General features: G+C 39.6%; 1 protein-coding gene across 1 annotated transcript in view; it reads left to right on the forward strand.

Annotated features, from left to right (window-relative positions):
* LOC120796409 (contactin-associated protein-like 4) overlaps nucleotides 1-19427 on the forward strand; it is a 64026-nt gene that overhangs the window by 18749 nt on the left and 25850 nt on the right. The window contains exons 3-5 of the mRNA XM_040139225.1: nucleotides 5467-5660; nucleotides 9794-9941; nucleotides 12932-13135. Of these exons, the coding sequence (XP_039995159.1) occupies nucleotides 5467-5660; nucleotides 9794-9941; nucleotides 12932-13135 (546 nt within the window). The remainder of the gene's footprint in view (nucleotides 1-5466; nucleotides 5661-9793; nucleotides 9942-12931; nucleotides 13136-19427) is intronic.

Raw genomic sequence — 19427 nt, forward strand, 5'->3', positions numbered from 1 at the left:
AGCTCTAACGTTTTTTTAGGTTCATGTTGCACTTCTTGCTACTGTAAAGAGCGATAACATGCAAAAAAGAAGGCAATGCTTTTCATATGAACACTTTTACCAAATGACAGTGTGAAATGGTTAACAGAAAAACTCTGCAGTTTCTTAGTTACTTTCCTTATTACTTTATTTTTGCAGCCCACACACAGCCAGTATGGTTGAGTCTCACTGCTCTCACCAGCTCCTGATATAGCACTGTAGGCTGCCGTTTCCAGCTCACAGGCTGCGTGTGAATGTAAGCGCTTGTTTGCTAAAAGGTTAGCAATTTGCGGGCGATAATCCAAATGAATTTCAGGTTTGTGTTTCTGTGGGTCTGTCTTGGAGTCATCTCACCCCCTCAAAAAGATCTCAGGCAGATATTTTTCAATTGCCTAACTTAACAGGTCCCCTTACCAGCTGTACCCTCTCTATTTATAGAATATAGATGCACACGTTCACACGTATTGTGTGCTTCCCAAAACAACCATAGGTGCCCACTGTAGATTACTTCATTACTGCAGTTTGGAGTTATGCGCATGAATTACCCAAACACACCTCAGTGGTAGCTGCCCTTCTACCAGGTTTTTCCTCCTCTAAACTGCTGACATCTCATACTATGTTTACAAGAGAATATACTGATGTTAAGGATTTTCAGTTTAGGGGAAATTAAGAATTAGCTTGAGATCATAATGTTTGACTGATCATCAAGGGACTGGATGTTACTGTTCACAAGAAACAGAGGATCCCTCATCCCTTAATCCCTACATGTCAGCTAGGCCAGTGTGATCTTGTAACTATTCCATAGCTCCCTCAGCAATACTCCCAAGTATTCACATATAAAATTTAGCAGTTTAACATCAATAAATTATTACCGCATTCTCGTCTTCTTTTCTCGTTGCTCTCTATTTTTTCTTTTATCTCCAGTGTCTTCACAGTGGCTGTGCAGATAAAGGAAGCTGTAAAGAGGAAGCTCCCCTCTGTTTCGGGTCCGATGTACTCACCTCATGATTCACTTCCATGCAGGACACACAGCACACAACATCAAAAACAAATCTCAGTTGGATTCAGTGATCAAACCTCAAAGGTGAATGATGGGCAAACAGACAGACAGATAAAGCCAGAGGAGAGTATAGTGGCTATTGCGCCCTTTTTTGCCTCTGTTTTTAGGTAAATATACTGCATTGAATACGTTCATCACACACTTGGCAAGAGGTCAACTTTTGGCACAAAAATAACTGACAAATAATTTGATGAGTAGCGTACAAAACGTGAAACTTCTGTGCTGATACAGGGAGGTGTGAGGAAAGAAACCCTTTTTGAATCGTTCTGGTATGAAGAGGTGGCTTGTTTAAACTCATACTGGAGACAAGAATCTCACGGAAGCGCTGTGATGTCTTTGTCTTCAACACCACAGAGGATCTGAATGAAATTTCACCAACTGGGAGACTGCGGGATGCGCAGCCTGCAGGTTGCTGTTTCCTGGGTGTGTTTGATGGCACAAGCTGCGAGCAAACACACCTGCTGTGTTCCCTCACTTCAATCAACCCACTCTGTCGGTTTACTTATCCGAGTTTGATCTGCATAAAGGAGTATCAGATGCTTCTGAGGAAAGATCAGGTGCATCTAAATGCTAAAATATAAGTTAGATATGTTTGTACAGCTGAAAAACTGAGACATAAAGAGCTAAAGTAATGAAACAGGATTGAAAACTGCAAGGAAAGACGAGATGTGCCTCTGATTTTGAACATATTTCATCAAGCACACAAAGAAAGAAAAGCTGATGGCTAATGAAAACACACAATTAGTACTCTGCCAGCATCATTATATCATTCACCTGGTAGTTAGAAAACCATTTCATGATATGGATTCATGCATTCATGCCCCGATGCACACAAGCATGCAGCTGATTTACGTGCAAAGTGTGCAATACATATTAAACATTCATAGGGAAGATGGAGCCAGTGCAACCACCCTCTTTGAGATGAAATGTTAGAGCTTTGAGCGTTCCCTGAAACAAAATCTCGCAGTCTCCTCTGTTTCATATTGGTGAGGGTTTGGCTCATTAAGTCTTGAGCTAATCGTGAGCCTCGTCAATGATTTTGTGCACCTCACAGGCTACAACTTATTTATTCTCTGCCTGAGTTTTGAATTTGAGTTTAGAACTGGATTAGATGAATCAATGAATCTAATTCAGTTTTGAAAGCAACAACACATACTTCAGAAGGAATCCACAATATCACAGAAATATTCAGTTGCTCGTTTACGTCCCCTCCAGCTGCTGCCAATGTTCCTCATCCTCTATAGTCATTCTCTGAGTAGCCGCTTCATTCAGTTAATTTACAAGCAAAATGAGCAGAGACTCACACACAGCACAACACACAGCTTCGTTTAAGACAAACAGCAAGCGATTTTTTTTCTTCCTCCGAACACTCTCTCTCTCATATAAATGAAAAGTGCTCCACCCTATTAATGCAGTTGTCACAAGCCGTGGACTGCAAATTCAAAGAAGTAATTAAGTACAAATACTCTCACACTCGCTGTTGTGCATATTGTTTTTACTGCCTTTTCTGTTACCAGTGTGCAATACTTGCTGAATTAAACCCCTACACAAAATGGTATTCTCTAAGTACTTAATAGTATATAATGGACTTTCAAATGTGTTATATAGAGAAATTCCAGCTCAGTTTGTCCATTTTTCTTGCCCTGTACAGTTTATATTGTGATGCTGACAGTCTCGTATCTTCCTTCCTGTCTGTCTGTCAGAACAACCAATGTCTGTGACTGACTGAAGGATGAAGTCAGGACATTGGTTGGCCGGCCCAAGTGATGGGGTTTCCTCATTGGCCGTTGCTCTTTCAAAATGAATTGTCTCAAACAGTTTCTATTGCGTCATCACGGAGGGCGTGTACAGGGAGTGTTGTCGACTGAAGAGCCTTTTGTCGCTGGATATACCGACTTTTCACGCCCTTTTTAGCGACTTTTCTTCACAGAAGCACTTAGCGACGAGTCTAGCAACTCTTTGGACAAACCGTTGCTACTTACCGTGAGAGTGGCCAGAGTTGCCCCGCGAACGCAAGGTTGGCCTTTCCCTCCGCAGGGAAACCTCTCGATGCTTCTCATTCACTTGACTGCGCGGCAGCTGACACGGATGTGAATGAGCTCCTAACTTTCTCTCGGAGTGGTCATTTTACGGGTGAATACAGCCGAAATCACAGCACAGCCGTTGTCTTTACCTTATGTGCGTGGTGAGGTTGTCAGGCGACGGTTATGAAATCAGGATTTCAGCGGTGCAGAGCAGCAGCTTGCAAGTGGCTTGGGAGTTTGGTCTTAACATGTGGTCTTAATGGGCCGCGTTTCAGGCACTATTTCATACTTGTTCCTTTGTCTGACAACAGAAACAGAAAAACGTGTAAGTGAGAACAGGTTTATCGGGAATTCGGCTGTATTACAATACTAGATGTGTGAGCACAGACAGTAGCAGAGAAAGCAAACAGATAAAGGGCTGAAACTGGCTGACACTGGAAAGAATACAAATACATCTAATATCTTAAACTAGGTTTTGGCCTAGTCTCGTTGTTAGTTATTCATTGCTTGTGGTAAAGCTTGACCAGTACTGCGGTTACTGTATCTCTGCCTCTCCTGCAACAGTTAATGTCCAAGACCTCTCAACTGCCAGCGCTATCTGTTTAAAATATGCTAAAGGGCATTTCAGATAGAGACTTGGGTACAACTTTGAGGCAGAGTTCAAAAGACTAATCTCTGACTGCGCTGTAGTAAATCATCTAAATTGCCTAATCTAATATCGGCCTTGGCAGGGGCAGTAACGCCTCTAATGAATATGAGATGCTGCTTTTCTGTCTGTGTTGTGATAGTTTCTGTCTGACGGAAGTCTGGCATAGAGCCCAGATTTGTTATAGACATCAGTATATTTCTATTTCTAATCTATGGCTGTCACCAAACAAGGAATTGCAGTGACAAAAGAATAACACTGATTACAGTCTGTGGTTGAAATTATTAATTATATATGGCTTCAAAGTCACCCACAAGTTATCTAAGCTTTAAAACACATCTCAACTGCTCTGTTATCAGAGTGAATTATGACATATTGGTATAATAATAATAGCTCTATCTTTGTGATGACCATTTCCTTATTTCTTTATCAGGCTTTTTCTGAGTTAAACTGGGTTTTGGGGTTAGGTTACTGTTTCGCCCTGCCCGAGACTCTCTGCTCCATTTGGAATCCTATTGAAAGAGGAGGATAAACGCAGAGCTAATCACAAGCGCACAGGAAGAGATGGTGGAGGTGTGGGCAAATGGTGGTCATGGGGATAAGACCCAGAAATGCTCCATGGGTAAGATGGTTGGGGTTAGTCATTCAAATAGCAATGGCTAAGGACATTTGCCATTGTTTGTTGGCTTCCATCAGCAAAACAGTGTGAGACCAAGGGCAGGATGTGAGTCACGCTGCCCTCAAGCTTGTGCACTTGCCTGTGCCTTCTCATGCATGATGCAAACAAAACGGGGACTCACTTGTAAAATCATTCCACCATAGTGCTACGAGTGGTCATAAACTCCATAGGGTACCATTACGGTTAGGCTCTTACGTTGTGGGAAATTAAGTGATTTAGGGGAATTAATTAGCTTTACAGGAAAGAAAGGTACAATAAGAGCCAAGAATGCTTATCACCCTCAGGGAAAGGCCTAGGGTATAAGGTCTAGGGAACGCATTACACCATTAAGGTCCTTGTGTGCATATAGGATGGCGTCTTAGCAGCAAAATGTCACGTTTGTATGACTCAGCACCTTCACATACACACAAATACACACACACCTTTTGGTACTTTAATTATTTAAAACATCTTCATTTTATGGTCCTCTGCCCTGGTACTCAGATTATATGAAGGTCTGCTATGGCCACTTTTAATATTGTATAAGCCTTACGGTCTCTGCCATAAATGCCTCAGCTGCAGGTTACATTATGTGCAAAAACAGTCCTGAAGCTACAGATTAAACTCTTTTGCCTGTTCAAAATTAAACATCAAAGAAAGACGTTGACATAGCATTTGTGCTCAGGGCTTTTAAGCTATGGAAAAGTTTGTGTCTGATGAAAGAGACCAGATGGTAAAATTTGTCTTCTTTCAAGAAACAGCTGAAAAGTCTTTATGGATTTGCATTTGTCTGAAAACTTTTTTGTTCTTGTTAATGCAGTGATAGTATTTGAAAGGATTCAGCAGGTCTTTCCAAGCGTTTGTTGATATGTTTAAATTAATTTTATTCTCCTTTTTATTTTCCAGCTTTCTTGAGAAAAGTTTCCTGCAATTAATGTTATTATCAATGTGTGTTCATTCTAATTTTTTTAAGGCACCCAAAAACGATTTTTATGCTGAGCACTAAAAGTCAGCATTTAATTCTTGGATATTTCCTTCTCCCTCCTCCCTCCCTGACCAGGTGCTGGAGGTTGGTCTCCTCTGAGTTCAGACAGGTATCAGTGGTTGGAGGTCGACCTGGGTCGGCGGACACAAATCACTGCTGTTGCCACACAAGGTCGCTATGGCAGCTCCGATTGGCTGACAGCCTACCTGCTGATGTTCAGTGACACAGGACACAACTGGAAACAGTATCGACAGGAGGACAATATAGGGGTGAGTGCACAGTATAAAATTACACCGACAGCTTTGTGGTTGTTGTAATAAACATAAGTATAACTGATTTATCAAGCATTAGTTGGACAGTGAGTTTGCAGCTGTACTGTCAAACAGAGCCAGCAGAGACAATAGGACTTCTTCACAGCAGATATTTTGACTTGTCGTAGTAGGAAAAGCACAAGCGAATAACATTAGCCTACCGATGTCTCCGTGTCCTAGTGAGCCATGACAGTGTGACAGTGAACCAGCACACACAATACCAGGACCCTGAAACTGAAGCAGCTGACTGGAATTCAGCCATCATTTATGTATTATTTACTCCTGTCAAAATTTCTTACATGAAAAAGGCCTATGAGTACACAAAATGCTACTATTACAAAAGTAATGTTTGTTTAAAGGGTAACACTAACACTAATACTGGGAATGTGCTATCAGGTGATGGTTTCTGCTGATATGCAACATCTTCTTCCAGTGTCCTGACCTGTCAAAAACGGTAAAAAGTGAAAGAGGCTCTGAAACGACGTTTCATCTTCCAAGCAAACGTGTTCGCACAAAAATTTAACTTGAGAAGTGGACAGGAGGAAATTTCTTTTCTGGGTTTACAGACGTACCCAGTTGTTAATGAGAAGGCCAGCACTGGCATTAGTCCAACTGGACAGTAGTTAGCACTATACCAACGGGGCAAATATCCTACAAAAACAGCAAAAAGACAGTGTATTGTGTATACTATTAATGGTGCTTTCCCCATTACTTTAATTGCTGTAATTGCAGTTTCTGAAATGTCTTTACTTAACTTTACTTCACTTAAATTATTTTCTTTTTTTACTTACCTTGAAACCTGCTGACATTATAAAATTACTCCAGACCAAAAAATTATTTTTCATTTTTTTGTCTGAAGTACTTAAAAATCAGACTGTCACTGGCAAAAATGTATACTGCAACACTCACTACCTAAAGAAAGCTATTTAAAACAATACTTTTAGATAGACAGTACTATCAAGTATTATTAAAAAGTGTAGTGAGTTTTATGACAAACAGCAAAAAACTAGCAGATAGTACATAGCTCCATGTAAAGGCCTGAAACATTGTCCTGCAGACAGAACAACACCTTTTGCACAGAGTAAACAGCATGAAAACTATATCAGAGTCTGCTGTTCATTACTAGCCATCATTAGCCTCCTCTCCTTTGTGATTGATGACTTAGGTTTATTAGATGGGCAAACTAAACCCCACAGAATGTCTGACCAAAGAATCAAGTAGTATGTAAAGCAAAGCCCTCCAATGTATTCAAATTTACCAAATCCCAAGGAATAAGCATCTCATTTACTCAGACAGTTCTTTTTAAATGTTATTTTTTCACCTGGGGGCTTTCTCACCCATTGTGTTAACCACACTACACAAAGATATTAGGTAGAGGCAGTCGAGCATTACCTCCTGGCGTAGACAGAAAATTCTCCCTATTACAGAGATGCTGTGACAAACAGCTCGAGTTTAGAGTTGATGAGAGGTAAGACTCTCACAGTGAGGGTAAAACTAATGTCAGGCTAGGACGTCTTCGGAGAGAGAAGTGAAAAGGGCTTCTCACAGCTTAAAAGCTTGTTGATTTCACACTCAGCATAAGTCGTGATAAATCCGCAGCATGTCTCAAAAGTCCCTCTGAAGCTCCACATATTAGTCAGCCGTTTTTATTATGGCTTTCGGGGAACAAAGTCGACTGCTGAGGTGCTTCATCAGTCACAATTCCCACAAGGCCTCTTTCCTTTTAAGCTAAGAGGCCAGAGTTAGTGAGGCTGATAGTAATGCTCTCTTGTTCGCTAATTTTCTCCTCCTCCCTCATCCTCTCTCCTCTTTCTCTCTTCACATCTGCTACAAAGGTGCGAAAGGGCAGATGGTGTCGGAGATATATATTCTTCTAACCAGGGAACATTGCATCCCTAAGTGTCAAAGGAGGTCAAGGGATCGGAAGTACATCATAGATTTCCCTACAGGACAGGCAAAGCCGCAGATTCTGTTAATGAGCAGGATCCTGAAATGCAAATACAGGCTATCTGAGAACAGCTAGAAACAGGCTGTCGAAAGTGTAGGTGTAAAGTTTTAGGTAATACGTATACATTTACCTTTTATAGATTAGGTAAGAGTGTTGTAGTTTCTTTACTTGTTTACTAAGGTTAGAACAATTTTCGCTATTTCAGGAGTGATTTTTGTGCTTTTCCAACGGGTTTGAAGTAGGTGGGGCTCCAATGGAAAAAGGTGACCTCACATATTTCTGTGCACAGGCCAAAGTTTAGTGCCATTTGAATCAAAATGTGTTAACAGTTGACAGCTTAGGTTGCCGGTAGTGTCAATCAAACCGGATCAAACCACATCCACACAGTGAAACAGAGCAGAGTAGCTGACTGTTTTTGCCTGTTGCATTCCTAACAATTAATATGAAAATATGATGTTTCCAAACTTTAACTTTGATTGTTGTTTTAAGAAGTGGTCACACCACATCTCGATTTCCTCTCTCCTCTGTACCATCAATTCCTGTCTCGTAACTGTCTGTGAAACGGTTCCTCTTTTGTGGAGCAGTTTATACTCTGACAGAGGCAGTTAATAAAAGTTGAATGGTGCAACAGAGGTCAAACGCTACAGTAACTTCTTCTGTTTTGGACTCTCTGCATCTCCGCTCCCTCAAAGTTCAGCACTCAAGACTGTTTTCTGTTGGTCAACGGTGCAAAGTCACACGTCAAAGTTGACAGAAGTTGGACCTATGCGGAATATTTGCAAGGATTCATTCTGCCGATCCACTAATCGCTGTGATTGAATTGGAGTTAATTGATCTTGCTGTAAAATTTTTCTTTTTTAAATCCTGGTGTGTCCAGGTCTTTAGAAAGTCTATTGGATAGTTAGGTTAGAAAAAAATGATATATCTTGTATTTCTGGTGCACTTTAAGAAAGAGTTCGGTCATGTTATGTTTTGCTTCGATCCGTATTTATGACTTTCTTGTCCACTCCAAGATTCTGCTTTAATCTCAGACTCTTGCTTGAACCTGGTCCCTGTGTCTTACTTTCCTTCTCTCCCCCTCTAATTAAAGTCTCCCTTCGGAGGATTTAATACCTCGACCCTGGTCGTTTTTCAAAAGCCAGAGCCTCAACTACGCGAGGCGCTGTTCTCTTCAGCCTCCTTAGCAGGAAACAGTCATTTGCGGAGGTTGGAACTCTGCTTTCTGACAGGCTCAGCTGTTCAGAGCTGTCAGAGGTGTACAACACAGAATTATATGGTTCAGATGATGACATTTTACTCATTACACTCCATACATTTCAGAGGAGGTGTAGAAGAAGAAGGACATTACTCATAAGCCATCTTTCAACCCCTTTACTTCATAACATTGCTGAAATTCTGCACTTTAGCTGTAGGTTGAGTTTATTTGCATATAGATTAAAAACAAAGTAATGATCCAGTATACAGAACAGAGTTTTTGAGAGCAAATAAAGAGAGAGAAGCGAGAAGAAAACCAAGACAAAAATCAGGAGCAGAGTTAATTTAGGGGGAACAAACCTGAGTCACAAACATATCAAGATTCGGACTGGGGCACAATGAAACAACATGTCGTTTATATATGTTACACTATTTACTTCTATGTCACTGTGAAAAGAAGCAGACCTACCTGACAATAAAAAGTAGAGAAAATGTATATGGTTTATAAAGAAAGTTGATAAAAGGGCATAAGATCAAGTCCAACTTGAAGGTAAAAAAAATCCAGAAAGAATGTGCTAAGATCACAGAGGTTAATGAATCCTTTTCTCCATGGACCACGTGTTTACCAAAATGTCTATGACACATAAAACTGCACCTAGTGCTTCACAAATCTAATTTTCTACCTTATTGAGAAACCATTCACTAGGATCGTGGCCCTATCTCTACAATATTCATTAAGAGGAAAATCAAACGCATCACTTCTCACAGAAGCCTTGGGGATTGCAGTTCATCTTCAATAAACAGATGAAAGAACATGTTCATTTATTGACTACAATAAAGAGGGAGAAATTTCATAGTTCTCTTTGGTGTGTCACAAGCAAAAGATGGACAGATGCATGGATGGAAAGCTAGCAAACAAGGTAAGCTTCTGCTGTTTTTTTTTTCCCAGGCCTTTCCAGGTAACAGTAACGCAGACAGTGTGGTCCACTACAAGCTCCAGCATCCAGTGATCGCTCACTATGTCCGCCTGATCCCTCTGGACTGGAATCCCAATGGTCGGATCGGACTCAGACTGGAGACCTATGGATGTGCTTACAGTCAGTTCTGGCTATCTTTTTTTTTTTGTCTATTTTGTTTTGTTTCTTTTATTATATTTTCCAGTAGGCATTGTGGATGACCTTCTGTCCCTGAACCAAGTTTGAGGAAAAAATTAATTACCTGGAATTTTAGGAAGGAATTAAATTTTATTTGGGGCAGATTGAATGAGCACATGTCTACTTTGTTTTCAGTAACTTTTTTATTCTGTTGTATATCCCACAACAATGTCTATTTCCACTGTTTTATGTTTATGTTAAACAGTTCAGACTGATCCAGGATTAGTCAAACACTCGTGGCATTTCCATAATTTAAGATGGCTTTCACATTATTTTATTTTAGTGAATGATTGTGTCTTTTCTCATCCACCCATATCGTTTGGCATTTTTCTCAGCCGCCATGACTAACACAGACAAGAGAAGGGTGATATGCAACATTACTGTATAGCCTGATGCCTCCTCCTTTTTATTCTTTATCTTTTTGGGCCTTCTGGTTGAGCAGAGGGATGTAACAGTGACACATGGGTGCTTTGTCTACAGTACAAGAAGTACTGTAATGTCATTGTGTATTCAAAACATATGTCTCTGAGTGTTTTGCAATTGTTGTTTTTTTGTTTTTTATCTTGAGGCCTTTTCAAATTTCAGGTATTAATTATGTAAATGAAAACATGTCCATATAAAGATGAATGGAAACATATATTATACTGCATGTATACACCGGAGACATGACACTAATTGCAGATTAGGAGCAGCTGGGAAGGAGGCAGCAGATCAGGGTTGATTAGGAATGAGCCACGTGTGACAGACATGGGAGCCCACCTGGCGCCTGCTGGGCAGGTGAGGAATGGACAGAAAAACCAGAAACAGCATGGGAAGAGAAGTAGTGAGAGAAGGAGAGGACACCACAGCTGTGGCAATGACAGTAATAGAAAGCTTGCCTCTTCCTATGTCTGCTGTTTGACAGAGAACGTTTCATCACATGAATACGGGCAGAAGTAAGATGTCAGCGAGAAGTCGAGCCAGTGTGAAAAGTTAATCAGTTCTTCTTTGTCCCCAAACGGTATTTCACCAGACTTGTCATGCAGATGCATCTATGCAGTTAGATTAAAAAAAACAAAACCAGTCCAACCCTGAAAACTACACACTGCACGGGTAAAACAATGAGTGTGAAAATATCTCGTACTTAAGAACAAGGACAGAAGTTATGACATTTGTTAACCGGGCAACAAAAATAAAATTGCATATCAAAACACAAGGAACTAAAACCACTCAATACATGAAAAATAGAAAAGACAATGTGTTTTGTTACCGTGCGCAAGAATCAATCATCTTTGAAAGAGTCTGCTTGGTGTCTGTGCTATCGGTTCAGTTTGATCTAACAGTTAGTTTCAACTCTAAGAAATGGGATTTAATTAGACTCTGAGGATGCTGGCAAAACTTCCTCATTTCATCCAAAAGGTGAAGAAAAAGACAAAAGAAACTTCTAGGGTTTGAATAATTAAATGTGGAGTTTGTGCTGTTTCCAGCATCACCGTCAGCAGTAAAGGTCCAATTGCACTGAGTACAATAATTAATGCGTCTGGGGTGTCATTTCTAATTTGATGCTTCAATAGTGACACTGTAGGCGGAAGATTTGTAGCGTCAGCACAGCAGCCCTCACCACCAAGATGGGCAACGGTAGTGTATCATTTTCTTTAGAGTGGCATGAAAGATGCTGCATGGTCTGTAATCTGCCTCTCATATTCAGACATTAGCTTAATGACCAGCTTCTCTGTAGACCGCCTGCATTTTGTTGACGGCTAATCACTCACTCGGCTTACTTTTCTCTTCCAAAACCTGCATTTGGTTCATGACTCTAAGCAGAAATTAGATAAAAATCCAAACTGCAAATTGCAAACTACATAGATGTTTTGTCATTCTTGATAAGCAGAATAACAAAGTGGATGATGATGTGGACAAATCAAAGTAATGACATGCAAAAAAATAAGACGTACAGTTGATTGCACATTTTTAAATGAAAGTTACGTTATATAATTTTTTTTGGTCATTAAAAAGATGTTAATGGAAATTATTATTGAATTAAGTTATGTATGAAAATAAGATCCTTTCAGAAGGTAAAATTAAAGGTTCAATCCATGATCCAGGACAGTAATCCCAACACCAAAAAGTATATAGAGTAAATGATTTCTGTTGCTGGTTAACTTTGGTTTAATAGAAAGACATTCCTTTTCATACATTGTTACTGATGATCAGTGAAAACACAAACCAGGCTTTTCATAAATCAGTCCAACTCTTTAATCACAGTATGTATCAGAGAATACCTGCAGTTTATTCAGTTTATTCGCTTTTTTGGGGAGAGGAACCCAGAATGTTTTCAGAATTTTTATTTGTTTATTTATTATAAGTTGAAGGTGCAGTGAAATTATTTCTGATAAAAATCAGTGGATGTGTTGAATCCCAGTCCTCTCTGAACAAAATGCTGACAGGTCCTCTGGAAGGAGACAGATTGGGAGAGAGGTTTAAATAGATGTGTTTTGAGAAACAGCCTAAATCGCCGGAGAAAATAACTTTGCAGCTCTTCGAGGACACTGGAGAATCTAAACTTTGGTGAATTACCTTTTCCGACACCTGCATGCCCGTTACCCTCCTGTGATTTCTTCAGAGCTTCTGCATCATCCAAATTTGGCTTATACTTTGCTGACTGTATACCTGCGTTGGTTAGAATTCTTCCCCAAGAGTTGTACATATAAATATAACCCTGTGGCACATAAAATGCAGTCTAGAGGTCGATAGAGCTGCCTGTCTTCTCTACAGTGATCTCAGTAGGGGTACAAAAAAATGTATTAATATTTAAATAAATGTGGTTATGACATATTAATATGAAAATTCTACAAAAAGGACATTTGAGGATTGTTTTGACCATGCATAATATCTGTTGTTTAAAGTTGACAGTTTTGAAGATCTGAGTAACGTGTGTTGTTGTTGTTTTTCAGACTCTGATGTGGTGAGCTTCGATGGCCACAGCAGCCTTCTCTACAGGTTGAGTCCCAGGCCGAGGCAGATGACCACGGAAAGCATCTCTCTGAAATTTAAAACCCTGAGGAACTCTGGGACGCTGTTTCACGCAGAGGGATGGAGCGAGCACAGCCTCACCCTGGAGTTAGAGAAAGGAAAGCTCCTGCTTGTCCTCCGAAAAGGTAGACTTCTGAAATCCTCGTCCCCGCGGTGTCATGATACTGGTGCTTTTTTGCATTATAGAACACGTCGGATTTGACTGGTCATACATCAGTGTTGCTAGTGCTGCTAAGCGAACTTCACTTACTTTCAAAAGTTGTCAAGTTCGTTCTGCATGAAAGAAAACTTTCCACGTAAGCCAAGTAACATGGTAATTGTTGTACGAGTAGACATAACAGCCATTTTCCTGCAGACTGACTTTTTAATTCCTACTGAGAGGAAGGGGATTATGTCACCAAGCCAAGCATTCACTGCTTGTGATAACATGCATTTCATTGCTCTGATTAGTCTGTGGTTGTGTGCTTGGCAATCTGTCTCAATAAGCTATGAGGTTGTCAAACTGTGATGACTGTTTTAGTGCTCTCACAGCAATTCTGTCCTAGTCTGCTGACCACTAGTTTTTCTTCTAGTTCTGGTGCCATCTACTTACTGTGTGCGCTGTATTGGCTTTGGAACTGTAAATTAAAGGGGCGCTCCACCGATTTTACACATTAAGTTCAGGGTACTCGTCACGAGGAGTACTCCTCAGTTATTGAAAATAGTTGTATAATATCTACTCTGTCTCTGGGGCGTGCTATACAAAGTTTGATAGGTTTCTGCCTTCAAGCTTATCTCGGACTGGACCTCAGACCTAAAATTTACATTACATTCAGAAGGTGTAGGGTTTGAAAGGCGTTGGCATGTAGGAGGTTTGAACGAAGGACGCTATTCAGTTGCATTATATAAGTGTATGATCCAGTGTTTTTGGTGGTTGACCCATCCTAGGGGCTAAAAATCAGGATATCTGCTGAACACTCTTATTTAAATCCGTTTCTAGTGGTTCCCCAACTTTATGGAAGTGCAATACTAAATTGCTTTTTGTGACTGAGCTCATCTTCTTTTGGATGTTGCATATTTTTCACACTGTTTATTAATATAGTGATGAAGTACTTTCTATTCAGATAAGAATTAGAGAAATGTTTCAACTCAAAGGCTTTGCATTCATGTGTCACCTTGCTTTACTATTCTTCATTTCAGTTGCATCGAGACTGCAGAGCTTGCCTTCTATGTTTTATGCTGCTTCTACTCCCTGTATTACTTCTATTACTTCTGTGTGATTTTAATATGCATAAAGAAAGGTCTTAGATTTATCCATGGAACTTTACTAAACAGCATATTTTGCGTGTGGTCTGAGGTGTGTAGCAGGACAACAGCAGTTCCTGGTCTACACAGTAGAATAACTGGCTTTGAAATTTGTACCTTTGTTGTAAGGGAAGGTCATTATTTTCACTTCCCAATCTGATGAGTTATGAGCCTAAACACCAAATATCAACCCTGCACATGCTCTGTTGGCTAGCTAAATTTTATTTGGCATCGCTTCTCTACCTTTTTCTCGTTATTCCGTCATATTGGTCTGCTCCCTACTTCATTATCTGCTTTTGTCACCTTTCTCCCTGCCTTTGACACCTCTGCTCTCACACTCTTCTTCTGCCTTTTCTGCTTTTATAGCTCTGCATTTGTAATTCATCACCCCCTTTGAATATGTCATTACAGTTCTCTGCTGGCCTTTCCGCTTACGTTTTGTTTTCAAATGAAGTTACTGACCTCAATCTCTGACCACTGTTAAAAACAGGACTATTACATCAAGCTCTCTGAGAGGAGTTTGTTTTTCATCACCATAAACCACCAATGAAACAAGCAACTATGATGAAGTTTTAACTCATTAAGAAATGCTGACAGATATGCCTTTTCAGGAACTAAGAGAAACTGCATGCTTCTATGATGACAGTGCGTTTTGAACATCACCAAAAAACGAAAATGATCGTTTTTTTCCACCAGGCAACGGTCATATGGGCCAACCTACAGCTAACATGAAACATGACATTTTTTGAAATTGAACACGGATTTCACAGGTGAAGAGAAGAAAGGACAATATAACTTTATTTTCAACATGCACACATAATTAAAACATGTATTTTTGGATATCTCTCCCTACACATACGCATAGCCCTACTTTTAAATTTCTTCAGCAGAGTGTAGCATCCCATGAGCAGTTCTGTTGCTGGTGTAGTGCTCTATAGCACTAAAGATGCAATACTTGTTTCTCTAATTCCAGGCCATTGTGCACATTTAAACCTTAAAAAGTTTAACTTTGAGAACAAAGGTAATTAAAATATTTGCACCTTTACCTTTATTCAATTCTCATTAGTTTGTAGGAGCCTTGCCCCCACCTTAACAAACCTTTATGAGAGTTTTGTTCCCCCGTGCACACTAAGCAGCTTCAGCAGCACTTAACAAAAGGCACTTAGTTCCACTCTGTTTGCCAGGAGCCGTCCAAACTTTTTGAGTGAATACACTGGCTTATTAAAATGTATGCACTCTGTCCCAAAGCATCCCATTTCCTCATAGCTATACAGTACATTCATCAAGATGCCAGTTTATACTTCTGTAGCTCACTGGCTCATAATTAAGCTCAGTTCCTGTTTTTTTTTTTTTACGTCTTGGATATTGTGCGAAAGTAAATATACCAGCGATCAATCTTCACTAATCTCGTGCCTTCTGGCTGAGCTTTTGTAAGGTGCAAACTGAAGAAGTTGTGAAAGGCAACCAGTTAGTTTATATATGTGTACGTATGTGCATACAAGAAAGATCAAATTGAAAAAACGGAGAAAATAGACCAGGTAAGTGAGCTCCTGAGATGGAGAGGTCATCTCTTTCATTTTTCTGCTAGTTTATAGCACGTGCAGAGTACATGTGAAAGATGGATCTCTTGAGTTTATCTATGAGGTTAATTTATGACCTGAAGGAAAAGGCACAATTTCATCCCAAAGGAGCTGATAGGCGCTGCCTGTGAAGCTCAGAGTTTCGTGTAGACGCTGTTGAAATGGAGAAGATTGATTTGTGGTTGTATTAAAACTGTGGGTTGGAGGTTCAATTCCTGCTAGAGCCTCCATCATATAAAAAAGGACTGTAAAACGCAGTAGTCTAGTCTTGCTCTATTTTATTATATTTTGGTTTTTGATATTTCTCAATAGAAAACCAAGATCTTGCACATTACTGACAAATCGTTTCTTAGTACTCATATATATGTGTATGTATGTATGTATGTATATTATGTAATATGATATAATATCATATAAGCTGATATAATATAATGATCCTGGTGAAAATATTCCTGTCATTTAGTTGTTGTCCCTACCCACTGTATCTAGGAAAACAGATGCCGGTAGGATGCAGATACAGTCTGTCAGCTCAGTTGTCACTGTGAATGGTGGAATGCTTGCTGTGTTCACTGCTGCAGTATTGACTTACCCTGTTATTCTACTCTATCTATAGTGATTTATAGGAAGGTCTTTCAATTATGTTCAGTCATACAGGGTTGTAAATAAACAGCTTAGCCTTCATCCAAGAAGCAAAACACTCATGTTGGGCAGAGCCAGCTGTGCTTCATTTTACAGCCCACAGCGGACTCATTCCAGCAACACAGAGGTGATGCTGGACTCACAATGACAGGCTGATTAGCTGCATAACCTATGAGGCTCGAATGGTCCAATCCAAGTGTTTAGAAACATGACTTCTGTCACGTGAGACTTGATGTTAATTTCATTCTTGATTTGTTTTTATGGATATGATTAGAGATTGCTGATTGGTGCTTGGTGAAGTTTGAAAAATGCTGATTGTGTTCACTGATTTTTTTTGTGGACAATCGCAGTCGTAAAAATGAACAGGAAAAAAATTAAATTAAAGAAACTATTATAGAAATTAAAACATCTGCTTGTGTCTAGCAATAGCAAAGAGGTAGAGTTTTTTTTTGACAGCTCGACAACTCTTATACAATGATAGAAAGTTTCTCTCCATCTTCAGTGACTTGCAAAAGGAAAAACTAAACCTATTAGTTTTTTCTCCTTATTTCCTTTTTGGCCAGGCTTTTTAACACACACAATTTCAGAAATGTCCTCCAGGAGCACTTGTGATTAGGTCCGGAGGTTGCACATTACACTTGTGTTGACTGATTGTGTGTGCTGTCTCGATCATTTATGCTGAACAGAATAAAAATTAAAATGCTGAAACAATTACAGCAGTCTGTCATCTGATAACACCTGTCAATGTCTTCCGACAAAATTAGATTCAGAGTTGCAGCAAAGAGCTGTAATGCAGACGCAGACAGAAGATGATTAGGTGATATTGCCTGGGGGGGGCTGTCTGGAATGATCTAATACAGGAGCCTACACTGTAAAAAGTCAAATGGATTTGAGGAACTTTTAGCAGCTTCTCTGCTCATAAAGCAGGAGACGTTCAGAGAGTTCGTTGAAGAAAGCCACATTAATTCTAAGGATAAAAAAATGAAAATTAAGATGACCTTAGTGAACCATTAGTGATTCTGGAGATCACAGAGGACATGATGGGAACTCACTGAACAAACACTATCGTTGTGGGTAATGGAGCTTCTACACTAGTACAGCCGATTGGAATTTAAACAAAAAACATACGCTGTGAGAGAGTTTTTTTTTTTAATCTGATATAACGGATATAAAGTAAACTGTGCCTTATTATAACCACCTTGTTTTTATAACCTCATCCCTCCTAAATATTTAAAGGTGCCCCGAGGACTTTTCTGGTTAAAAAAAACAAAAGTTTCTTTTACATTCAGTGTTTCTGACCAGAAAGACTTTGCTTTGATCAAACAAATGTGACGGGTACATTTCCTTTCTCATAAAACGTTTGAAAAGTTGATGTCTTGAACACTTTGAAACCTGCATCGTTTACATCTATGTTTACCAGTTACCTGTCTTCTTCTTCCCTGCCTTTGTTGGCACATTGTTGCCTATCTTGACACAGTACTGCCACCTATAGATCAGAAGAATAGTGTGAAACCATTATTGGAACTGTGCATTGCATCAGCCGTGTGTGTGTGTGTGTGTGTGTGTGTGTGTGTGTGTGTGTGTGTGTAAAAGACAAATAAAACAGGGAGCCCATTCATTAAAAACTTCTCCATCACACTACTAGAGTTCAGAATATCCACAGAAAACCTTTGAGTAGCTTTGAAACAAGGGATTTTTTATAGAGTAGCTCCGTAATATCTGTCTCAAATTATACAAACAGGACGGAGGACAAAACGGAAAATAATATTACAATACAAAAAAAGAGTACAACATCAGGCATTTATCTGTTCATTTGACTGGTAGACTCCTTCGTGCATGTTCACACCACAAACTGACAGCAAAAATTCATTAACGTATTCTTTGCAAAACAAGTGTTACTTGAGTTTCATACTGTTGCTACTGTTGGTTGTGAATAGTATCATTCATGGCAAGACGGATATGAGTAGGAAAGCCCTTGTTGGCAAGATTGTATAAAATTGGATGGCAAAGCTCATACTGTACTTTTCTCCATTTTGGACCCTTGGGTTCTCTGTCACAGCTTGCAATTGGTCAACGGTGTGTCAGAGTTCATCAAGGTCAAACTCTACGTGAACTAACTTCACCTCAGCCAGCAAATTCACTATTCACGCTGTTTCCATTAAAAATACATTGATTTCAGCCCAAGATTTCGCATTTACAAATGCCGATGTGCCCAGACCCTTAGGCTACATACAGTATTTATTCCATCTAGTTTTTCTATCTGGTATTCCGCTGCTCGTTGGAAGTTAGGATAGGCTTCCACCCCTCCTGAAAAAGATTTTAGTTTTGTGGTTTAGATATTAATAAAGTAAAAATGTCCTATCTCATGCTTCGAGTCACAGTACTTAGTATTTATCTAAGACCATAATCTTTCCCAAACTTTAACCAAGTGCCGGGAGTGCCTAAAACATAGCCATAAGAAAGTTTAATGATGCTATGGGTGCTAGGAGCTAATGTTGTGGGAAAACGAGTGAAATACATTTTGTCAGTGAACATTTTGCTGATATGTTCAGTATCCACACTTATATATATATAAATATATAATAGGTATATGAGTTCATCAAAAAAGGTTTTGTCATGTTGATAAACAATGTAATACTCTATGCACGGCATATTTCTTTCAAAACATATTTGCTGCCGCAAATTAGTAGTGCCTAGACGTAATTACCAGGAGGCAGGGTTGCGATGAAAGATCAATCGGTATATCAGTAATGACTAAATACACTAGACTTTGCCTTCATTTCTGTGTTTCTCTCCGTCTCTTTCTCTGCCATGTTCATACCTCAGTCAGCTGGTCAATGATGACTGAGTACACCTCACTCTTTCCTCCTCTGTCTTTGTCTGTCTCCTGCCCTCTCTCTAGTCTCTCCCTCCG

The sequence above is a fragment of the Xiphias gladius genome, chromosome 11, assembly GCF_016859285.1.
Source record: "Xiphias gladius isolate SHS-SW01 ecotype Sanya breed wild chromosome 11, ASM1685928v1, whole genome shotgun sequence".
NCBI lineage: Eukaryota > Metazoa > Chordata > Actinopteri > Istiophoriformes > Xiphiidae > Xiphias > Xiphias gladius.